General features: G+C 34.5%; 2 protein-coding genes across 2 annotated transcripts in view; one reads left to right on the top strand and one right to left on the bottom strand.

The window, feature by feature from the left end:
* Positions 1–243: 243 nt before the first annotated feature.
* The window catches only part of LOC119641376 (MOXD1 homolog 1), a 19,959-nt gene continuing 9,005 nt past the window's right edge, over positions 244–11,197 (bottom strand). Inside the window, exons 2-11 of the mRNA XM_038039985.1 lie at positions 9,773–9,928; positions 7,286–7,477; positions 7,099–7,211; positions 5,519–5,712; positions 2,942–3,043; positions 2,702–2,865; positions 2,416–2,631; positions 830–1,133; positions 604–770; positions 244–546 (exon numbers count right to left, since the gene is read on the bottom strand). Coding sequence (XP_037895913.1) covers positions 394–546; positions 604–770; positions 830–1,133; positions 2,416–2,631; positions 2,702–2,865; positions 2,942–3,043; positions 5,519–5,712; positions 7,099–7,211; positions 7,286–7,477; positions 9,773–9,928 — 1,761 coding nt within the window. The 3' untranslated portion in view covers positions 244–393. The remainder of the gene's footprint in view (positions 547–603; positions 771–829; positions 1,134–2,415; positions 2,632–2,701; positions 2,866–2,941; positions 3,044–5,518; positions 5,713–7,098; positions 7,212–7,285; positions 7,478–9,772; positions 9,929–11,197) is intronic.
* On the top strand, positions 8,922–9,791 carry LOC119641377 (DNA replication inhibitor plutonium). Its single transcript, XM_038039986.1, has 4 exons — positions 8,922–9,009; positions 9,072–9,257; positions 9,320–9,523; positions 9,632–9,791. The coding sequence occupies exons 1-4, from the start codon at positions 8,994–8,996 to the stop codon at positions 9,685–9,687; spliced, it is 462 nt and encodes a 153-aa protein (XP_037895914.1). The 5' UTR covers positions 8,922–8,993; the 3' UTR covers positions 9,688–9,791.

Here is an 11,197-nt window from a genome sequence, read left to right as displayed (position 1 = left end):
AGATTTCTTATTGCTTAACTCGCAACTTTTTTGATAATTTATTTATAATCTTTTTAACGTTATTTTTAAATTACTAAGCTTATCAACTAAATCTTTGGATCGAAAAGTGTATTTTTCTTCTATGAAATTAAAACTAAGTTTACATAAATAATATTTGATCATAAGTGCTATGAGTTCAATGTAATTGTGACTTTTTGGAAAGAGAGTTAACATTTATAACTAAATTTGGAATATGTACACAAAAATTCGTGAAATTGCTTCTAAAATAATTAAGACATTAAAAGTGGAATAAAAAAAAAAAAAAAATTTAATTTTAAAAATGTTTTCTCAATAAATTAATACTTTTAAAAGTTTCGTATTTACATAATTTGATCGAAGGTTTTAGTTGCTTACTTAAAATAGTGTAAATAACATTAGTAAAGTGAGAGAACCTATCCTTGAGGCGGTGGAGATTAAAGGAGGGCTGTCCATAAGCATATGGTATGGGCATGGACTAGGTGGCTTTACAAAGGCGGTGAAATTGGGATAACGTATAATCTCAGATGGCTGAAATTATAAAAGATTTGATGTGTTACTTGTTTAACTTTCCCTATTCGAACTTACTATGGACACGCCATCATTAGCCACGCGGCAAAATGTCATATGTTTCCCGTTAATCATGCTATATTCCACACGTTTTGTAAATAAAGGTTCAGTCCAAGGCAACAGATTTAAATGTGACAAAAAAGTGCGATCATGAAATTCCACAGGATCCGATATAATTAATTTATCTAAAAAATAAGTAAATTAAGTATATTTTTTTTACGAATAAGATTAACATTTAACTAACTTAATAAAGAATCTTCATATAGCACGTCCTCTTCGGTAAGATTACTGCGATTTTTTTTCGTTTTAGCATAAATCGTGTTAGGTATATAATCCAAAATGTCGCCGTTATAAAGAAAAAGGTTTTCCACATCAGTCATATTCAGTGAATAAAATTGATAAACACCAAAAGTTTCGAAGAATTCACGAACCGGAGTCATGCTATAGCAACCAGCCAAATCAATACGTGGGTAATATGTGAGAAATGATAAACACATTTCCTGTTTGGTGGAATAACCTCCAAATGTTGGGCGCTTACGATTAGAAGTCTGAAAGGAAAATAAATTAAAGTATGACAAATCATTATCTACCGCTCCTAACTGCCACGTAAAAGAAAGTGGGATTTCTTCTAGAATAAAAAATCTGACAAGTGGTAAGAAGTAACACTCATAGCCTTATTAGTTTTCAAAATATTAATGAAGGCGAAGAAGTTATCTCGTGGAAAGTTGGGCCTTTATCAATGTACAGAAGAATTCTTTCCCATGTTATTGTATAGATGGCAAGATCTTAGATGGCGCTTTATTAAGCGAAATCTTCTTCACGAGTTTTTTTGCAAAAGAAATGTTTGTTTTCACTATTCCTTGCCTCTGCCCACTAATTTGCTTCGTTATCCAATTAAGCACGTTGGAAAGTCGAAACAAAAAATATCTCCTCTATGCCTTTTGTTCAATACGGGCGTCCATTACTCTTTTCCCCGCCTCGCTATGTATGACCTCAAGACGGCTATGTTTGCAAGCGTGCTGGTCAAACTATTGTTCGTTGATGGCATCGGTTTTAGTTGTCTCACAGCTCTTTCAAAGTACGTTCCGTTGGTGGCAAACACGCTTTTAAAATTTTCTACGCCGCTCAATATGGACGGCCAGAAGAAGCATTTGCGGCATGTTATGCTTCATTGCATTAAAAAAGTGTAGTTGTACGCGAAGGACTCTGCAGAGGAGATTTTCACGGTTGAGGGTAGTGGTACAGTAGACCGCAGCGGCCGCCCAACAACGACGAATGCGAGGACGTCATCAACACTATGCCCGCTGAAAATTCGTGATAGCGTGTGCGCGAGATAGTGGATGCCATTAACGTTCCGAGGCGAACGGTACATAATCATTTAAATGGGGATCGAATATGCTCCAATGATTTCGCAGTAAAAATAGAAGAAAAAAACTTATGGGACACACACATAAATTTAATTAACAATATCGTGAGCTCGAATTCCTGTTAAGCAAATTGCATCGTAATGACGTTCACAGCAATTATTAACAAATACAAATGCCTTTAGAATCATTTGCAGGACTTTCAATCAATGCTTCTGTATTATATATATATGTATATAGTTTACCTAACACTCGTATCAAAAAGAAGTGTTTTAAATAATTGCGCAGCATTAGCAGCACAACAGATTTCTCTATGAATTGGTAATTAATTAAATATGAGGTTATGTCACCATGAAGTATAAATCGATAAAGTGCATAAGGGCGGTTAGTCGCTCGCGCCATCATTTTGAAAAATTAAGATGTAACAATATTTGAAGATTAAAACGAGATGCAAACTGAAATTTACCTCGTAAGCGCAATCCGTTATTATATAATCACCAGGCATAACAACAGTCTCGTTTTCCAATTGCCTTACTTGCTGATAATTATAATCGTAATTGTCATCCTCTATAATGCGTGGCAATTCCTTACCGTCCCTGACATGCCTCAGTGTCATTTTACGGCCCGCACGATGTGAGTGTAAAATACCTGAAATAATTTTTATACCTGTCTCGGGAAACATCTACAAAAAAAAAAAAAACAAAATTTGTTTGCAATTTTCATCACGATTTATAACGCATAGTTGGCATTACCACATTCGAGCATGATGGTCCACATATGCCAACATTACGATATAATTTCTGACCCGGCGGTATTAGTTGTGTATCCGAAATGGATACACCTGATATCATTATTCCTGCGTCATTTTTACGTAAATGCTTACTATAGTGTATCCGGAAGCCAGAATGATCGAAAGCTATATACATACATACACACACAAAATCGAATAAGTTATTTATTTGCCGCCAAGAAAAGAAGAGCGTATTATTTACCCTGTTGACCGTGAGGGTTGTCATAATGAATTTCCAACATATAATATTTGGCGCCAGCTTTTCCGCCCACTGGAATACCAACATGTTGTGGTAGAAATTGCCCTGGAAAGACATTTGATCAAATATTTTCATGTAGATATTTATATTCGTTATAGTCGTTTATGGCAAGCAAAGGGAATATTTAGAATTGCTTTGATGAATGTAGCGGTAGAAGGATTACATGGAAAATGGAAAATGGATCTTTTTTTTCTTTTTTAGTAAAAATGGACCAAACAACCACATATATTATAATTAATTATTTATTACATATATTATATTTTGCATATACATAAGTATACATAATTAATTAGATTAATTATTTTAATAATAAAAAATTATTGATTAAAATGTTTCCGTAAGCTTCTCATTTTCTCTTATCTAACGTTTGCAAGGTCTTCAGTTTCTATTGCATATACAGCAATTATGTGTGTCAATAAAATGGCATTAAGCTAAGTTATTCGTTAATCGCCAGCAGTTAAGATAATGAATAAATAAAAAGGGTTGTGTATGTCTGTATTTTCGTAGTAGTGAAAGCAGCGACTTGAGTATAACGTTCATATTGTGAAACGTTTCGTTTACTGAAGTGCCGGTACATTGCTAATGTTAAAGTTTTTATCTTTAAATTCAGTTAACGGCCGATAGATAAGCAAAGGCAACATAAATATGTTGGATATTTTGCCATCAAAGTTAGATTAGAACAAGTAAGAAAGTCGCATACCCACCATTACATTTTTCGCGTTCTACTCTCCAAGTTCTTTTATTTGACACCCATATCGCCAGTATTATTAAGAAAAAATTCATCGCGGTGTCTACCATATTTATTCTAAAATTAACCCATTCTTAGGCCGATACTATATCTTCATTCTGTCTTGCATTATTATAGATAAGCAAAAAACCTCAAAAAGGTGAGAAAAACAAAATTTTATCATTCGTAACTTTATGTGGGCATGGCAGATGTTTTCATTCTTGCACGTAGGGAGTAGAGTGCGCTTACCACAACTAATTTAGAATTAACATACTTAGCTACGCCCATGTCATACCCATATCAACAGTATTGTAATGAAAAAATTAGTTTACTAGGTCGTGACGTTCCCGGTATTTAATTTGGAACTAACACACTTAGCTATTTGCATTCTATTCTCTAAACCCTTTTATTTGATACCCATATCGCCAGTATTATTAACAAAAAATTAATCCACCATGTCGCTGTAGATAATATATCGGCAGATAATATACCTTCATTGGAGGAATGTACAAAATAGTTTTAAACGTCTTTGCCTTGTTCACCTTCTCATAAATAAGCATAAACCCTCAAAAGGGTAAGAAAAAATAAATTTATTACTTTGTGTGGGCAAGGCCATTTTTTTTCTGTTTTTGCACGTAAAAGGCAGAGAGTCTCGCAAAGTAAATGTGGAAAAGTTCAGCCCTATAACTTTTATAAAAAAAGCGGACATGTGTTCAGTTTGCGCTCCACTGCGCAGTTCCGGTCCATTATCAATACCAACCTGCGTGCAGAAACATGCAATGTTTCTACTAAATGTGAATTCTACATCCTACCTATGGTCTGCTTCGATGCATGATTTGCATTAGGGATTCCTATTCCTATAAGCGTAAAGCACGTGTATATCTTTTAGATGTAACCGTCTGTCGAGTGTCCGTGGGATAAAAATTGTATCGCCCTCCTCTCTCCATATATACTTGCTAGCTCAGCAATAACACGTGCGTCCGTTTCCACAACCTCCGATGCTCTTCAAGTGGCACTTAAATGCAGCTGTGGAAAAGAGTAAAGTCCCCGGTTTAGACTGGGACGATATTCCAGACATAGCCGTTACACAATTTCGAATAATTCATGCCAAGAGTGTCCGATTGTTCCCCTTAATTTAAGAAATAAAAATTTGTTGTAGGTTCGCTCTGTTTTTCATTACACTCATCTCCGAAGGATGACGGTGTATTAAACTTCTCAAAACGTTTGCAACACTCGTGATCACCACTACATTCTGAATAGATGTAGGCATGTCGGTCTGCGTAAAGTCGGTTATGCACCCTTCAAATATGACAATGTAATAAGTTCTTGCACCCAAGTTGGTATTCAATGTCGGTCACAACACACGCCTGCACGGTGCAATGGAAATTGAAAACGTTGAATCATCACTCGTAAACTACAATAGACAGCCTATGAAAAATTCTAAGTATATTCTACAAACTTGGAAAAATCATTCGATTCCATATCGATTAGCATAGAGTATGGAATTTGTTAAGTCTTTTTAAAGTGTTCGCCGGTTTAGTACTGAAGAGCGGGTAGAGTGTTTTTTCGCCATACCTACAGTGAGCGTTCAGTCAGTAAAGGCATAACACATCGACTAGGCTGCGGCTCCGCCTACCTATGCCTTTGGCTTTCTTAATAATCTCTTTGTGACCATTACCGTCTTGTAAAAATAGGTAACGTACTCGGAGCGGTTGGCCATATTAAAAACAATGTTACAATGTATAGATACATATATATATATATATATATATAAAATTCTAAAATTTGTTTACCTGTAGAACCAATAGACCATACGGCAACCGGCGTAATGCAAGCGTCCCAATCACGTGGTGTTAATAAATTGCTATTACAAACAGCACCGCTACTTCGCACCCAGACATTCCATGAAGCCGGATCCGAGCCTGGGTATGATTTCGTAGAACACTCGAATAGAGTCATGTGATGAACGAGAGGTTGAGAATTCGGCCTGAAAAATATATTTATTTTGTTTTTATGCTATATTTCATTCTTTATTTTTAAAGAAATATTTGAATTTATTATCACATGATGATTATGGATTAATACAAAAGGAATTCGTTGACGAATTTGTAGTTAAACGTGCGCAGGCATGTGCTTTAATGCTTTAGGAAACCCTACAACCCTACTATTTGTTTAGTTTGTTTGATAAATGCGTTTATACTTATGAACAAATACAACAAGTAAGAAAATTATGTTCGATTAGGACCGAATCTTTTATACCCGTCACTGTTATCCTAAAAAAGATAAAAGGAGCAAAAGAATATGAAGTTTGCGTGGCTCGACGTTTCTACTTTCAAAATAAAAGTTTTTGCCGCATAGGCATATGGACGTATCAGGCATGCCCTTGGACAAAGTTAAGTCACCAGCAAATACTTTTGCAAATTTGTAGGCGATATCTTCATTTTCGCTAATGGGAAAATGTCTACCACAAGTACTACACAGTTGAACAGACAGACAGATGGACAGACGGACACATTTGGATGATCTTTGGAAGTGTTGTGACTTAAAACAACATCTTTTGAAAATTTTGTAGGCATAGATACTAAAAAGCTGACGGACATATTTAGGTGCATTTCAAATTTGAAACTAGCCGTTGTAGTAGTTGTTTCTACGCTTTATAAAGGCATTGGAAAAAAATAAATTTTGATAGATTATAGTAATGGGTAGGCGTGGTCAACTTTTGCAAATTTTGTACAGGTGCCACCCCATCGCCCTTAGAACACACAATCAAATTTTTCCCTGTTTATCTCCTAGAGTTTAGGAGTAATGAACAAAAAACCTCCTTTCCCTTTCCTTCCCTTTGATAAACGGAGATGTTCGAGCGTGCCCTTCGACCTATTTACCCCATTTTCGCAAGAACTTCGACTGTTTCTGCTAAATATGAAGTTCATAGCTTCATTTTTGCGGCCAAGAGAATAGTTACAACAGACATTACACAGGCGGACAGACGGACCTGCTTAAATCGTTTTACACTTTGATGTCGACCAAGACTGTATATTGTTCGTAGGATCTCTGGTGCTTCATTCTCGGCGTTTCAAACTATTTAAGAAAATGAATATATTACACATCCTTCGGTGATGGGTATAAAAATGTATTTTTTGGACATAGATTTAAGTTTGCCATAGTACAAGACGTAGAAGCAATGGAGAAGATGTTGCCTGTGCGTGCACGTTGCAGATTAATGAATTATTTCTTAACGAGAAAACAGCGGATTCGCTCAAGTTAATGGTGAAGACATATGACATGTACACTTCTATTGTTTAACAAGCGTACACATGAGTGCGTATTACATATGAATTATATAGAAAATATGTCAATTTACTTTGTAACGTACCCATTGCGTGACAGTAAGGCTTCGTAGCCGATAATGTGATGTTTTTCCACTAAAGTGGGAGCTTGTAAGATTTTACACCAATATAAGGTATCCATGGTGGATTGTATAGATACCTAGAATTTAGTAAGAAGAAAATGGATGGATACGTTAATTCCATGTAGGGTAACTAACTTCGATAAATACTTACATTTTGAACGGTTACATCCCACTTGTGAATTTCCTGGTTATGCCTGCTGGCCGCTGACAAGATATGACTTTTATGAAACATAGGCCCCATTAAATGTAATGATTTGTGACCACGATTTTTGCCATGACCCTTTAGATTGCCATGTGTGGGATCGGTATCACCGAAAGACCATAAAACTTTTAAGGTATCACTCTTGAAATTGAAATTAAAAAAAAATTGCTTTACTATATAACTTTGATCAATATAAACGACTAAGCAAGTTCGAGAGAAATGGCGAAATTTTATATGCACTTTCACCATAAGATGTAGAGCATTTTGCTACTTGTTTCAGTCACATGTTTATTTATTCACCGCTTTTCTAATTTCTTATCGGTGAATACATATTCAAAAGGGGATTGGATGCATTTCTTAAATTGAGTTCTGGAAGTAATGTACGCTGGCAATTACAAACGGATGTTTCGGTAGAAGAACTCATATTCTTTGTAGATCTGAAGGCTACGGATTAAAGGAAAGATAATAAAGATGCTTGCTCCGGTTGAAAGTATTATTTAGATGAAATTTTACTTTTATGTAAAATGTATTCATCTCATTATCCGTCTTCGAATTTTTACGTACATATAAATAAGTTTGAACCGAACATCCAAGTTGTTACGACTCGATGCCCCCAAATCATATATACTTAAGAGTCCACATTGTTAACAAACATTTCATAGCAAGCCATCACGTAAACTATACAAATTTTTTTAACATATCAAGGAAAAAAAAACTCAGTGGACAATCTGCTTCCATCTCAGGAAGTTATTTCTCAATTGTAATGGTTACCGTAGAGTCTTTCAGCCCGAAATTTATACTCAAACGTCTGGAGAGCTACTTTCATCTTAAAATGATTTATTATTATTATTATTATTAATTTTTTACTCACAGAAAGAAATTCGAAGACCAAACTCTGAAAGTATCAGCAACTAACGTTAACAGTTTCATTGTAAACTCTAACTTGTACTTGAGATTTGAACCCGCGACCATTGAAATTGTTAATCGAGAGCCTTGGCTCACTTGGCCACTTAAGCGGATTAAAAATGATTTAAAAATAAATTTTGTTTGATGTATAAAAATATTTTGATACTTGTGGGCCTGGGGCTTGGTCTCTTTATATAACAGTGGCTTTTTAGCGCTATCTCAATATGTTTTATAGGTTGAAAATTAACTTTTCTGTTCTACTTTTTGCCTATAGTTCTCTCTGCCAGAAGTTTTAAATTCCTAAGTCTATCTAAGACTGGAAGTTATTACTTATACTTACAACAAGATTGTTGATTCCCCTCATTCTTAAATATAGTTTATTCACGTCAATTAGGAATATACTGATTAATTGACTACGCGATGGACAGAACAGTCGAAGGAATGAGCGAAGCCATAGGTCTAAATCTATTCGGAATTTTATTTTATGCACCAGCCGATGCATATTCCTAAAAAAATCTTTTCAGACATACTTTAAATCACATGGAAATCTATTCATTTTTTTTAACTATCCCGTAGACGTGATGCTTAAAAGTTTACATTGTTACGATCACAAATACCTCACATTTCTATATTTCGGAGACGTCAGCAACTCTTTTACTCAAAGCAAAGAAAAGTACCGTTATAATTTTGAGGTTAATATTAAGTGCGATATCTTCATCTTTAATAATAATTTTAAAAAAATTTTGCAAAAATGGCCGGATTAACTGGTGCATATATATTTTTTGTAATATATTTAATAAAAAAAATAAAAAAATCTTTCATTGTTAAGCCCTAGCATGCGTAGGTCAGAACGATTTGCTTGCTTTGCGTAAAGTCTGCAATAGGCAAGAAGAACGTGAAAGAAAAGACTTTTACGGTAATACCGCTCTACTAAAAGCCTGTTATTTGGGTAGATTGGAAGCGGCATTAATTTTGTTGCGTTCCGGAGCTGATGTCAAGGCGGCAAATTATTGTGGTAATGAATAAATCGTATTCTCTTTTTAAAATTTGTGTTCAGATTTTGCATTCAAAATACAGGACAAAATGCCTTAACCTTGGCCACTTATGCTAACAATCGGGAGTTAGTATACGAACTATTACGTTGGTGCACTTATAAGGAATTCAATCAGCTTACTTTAACTCCACCAATATGTGTAGCAACAATGCTTGGACATTGGCCACTTCAAAAATTTTATAAAGAATTGGATCGTCATAACTATGAATATATACAGACTGCGCACGGTAAAGAGTTTTTGGAATTTTTCAAAAGGAAAATATTTAAAGATTGTTTTATATAAATGTGTATGTATATATATATATATATATACATATGTACGTATTATTTTTCAGGACTTAATTGTGATGATATTATGGCTTTTATGAAACTCGAAAAAATGCACTATTAACTCATTATTTATCGCAGATTCCAGAAAAGATATTCTTCACATTATGAAAATCACAAATTGAAATAAAATTACTTTTGTTACTTACCCCTAATGGCAAATCGTAAGGATCACATGTTTCAATTTCCCTAGAGAACTCGATTTGGGTATGAGTTGAGTTTTGAAAACCATTCAGTACAATATAGTTTTGTGTATCATCTTGAATTGGAGCGACATTATGGTGCACAGCAGAGCCATAACAATCCTGAAATTAATATATTAAGACCGTAATAAGTTTGCAAAATATTTTTCTAGGTTATGTCAAAAGTTGTTCTTAATATCACAGTTGTTGTTTTTTGTTTTTTTGTTTTTTTTCCACTTTAATCAAAGGTATATTAAACCTACCACATTGAAGACATGGGTGCATGCACTAATTGTTCCATTCAGTTTGCCATATTTACAAATATTTATCAGAATTTGCATATATTAGCGATTTAGAGGAAATCCGTCCTGTTGTCTGATGCTGAAAGCCTTGAAGCTTCAAGATTGCATAAAATTTAAAATTTGATGCCAACTTGAGAGAGGGCGTGTTTTATGTAAAAACTTGCCCATCATACATGGCCACAAAAACTGCTGAATCTTTTAAAAAAAGTCCGTAAACCTTTTAAAGGCTTTCAATTATATTAAAATATGATTCGATATTTGGGGAAATCGATATCGATTGGTGCCTTGGAATATTCATCTTGCTCTTCCCCTTTTAGCGACACAAACAGACGGTGGGCATAAAAGGATTCGTTCGAATTGAACTAAATTTCTTTCTAAATAGCGTTGGATAGAATACTGATATAATATATCATAGATAAAAGTTTAAAGAACTCATCGCTTTCATCTAGGATAGGTTCCAATTATCAAATTTCCTTCACCAGTTTCAGACTATGATGTAATGAGGAGAGAGTTAGGTAATGGTGTGTTATTGTCAGCTAAATATTTTTATTCCAAAGTTCTAAGTACGCCTTCCCTCCAATTCAAAGGATCTCTTCGCCCTAGGAAATGAACGGCCCATGTCTTATTAGCAAATTAAAAATTTTTCAATTTTTCAAGCATCACATCTTTCTCCTTCCTTTCTCGTGTCACGCTTAGCCATCGTTGTTACTATTTTACAAGAGAAAAACTACGCAACGCGCATATTAACTATTTGATAATGTTATAAATTATTCATAAGTTGTCATAACTTTTTTTTTTTTATAGAGAATTCAAATAACAAGAATGAAAAAGGAGCGACAATCATTACTTCAACGGAGGATAGAGTTGAATTTTTAGAAAACAAACTAAATTATTATGCATTGGGAAAGCGTAATAACCTTGAATTTTGCATACTTCCCCCCCTTACGAGCTCTTTTATACCCCTTAGCTGAAACTGTATGAAGTGATGTCTACTAACAAGCACAATGAACTTCCTATACTTCATTGTTATGCATATGTTATATATGTGCATGTCCATCTGTGCGTTTTCCCTACACGAAATGGTAATCAC

The sequence above is a fragment of the Glossina fuscipes genome, unplaced genomic scaffold (assembly GCF_014805625.2).
Source record: "Glossina fuscipes isolate IAEA_lab_2018 unplaced genomic scaffold, Yale_Gfus_2 148, whole genome shotgun sequence".
NCBI lineage: Eukaryota > Metazoa > Arthropoda > Insecta > Diptera > Glossinidae > Glossina > Glossina fuscipes.
Note: the sequence above shows the minus strand (reverse complement) of the source record. Positions and strands in the feature narration are given on the sequence as shown.

What these genes read in the sequence shown, in the direction of transcription:
- LOC119641377 (XM_038039986.1), top strand. An exon ending in CAAGGCGGCAAATTATTGTG is followed by an intron (nt 9,258 to 9,319) that starts GTAATGAATAAA and finishes TTCAAAATACAG; the next exon opens with GACAAAATGCCTTAACCTTG. An exon ending in ATATATACAGACTGCGCACG is followed by an intron (nt 9,524 to 9,631) that starts GTAAAGAGTTTT and finishes ATTATTTTTCAG; the next exon opens with GACTTAATTGTGATGATATT.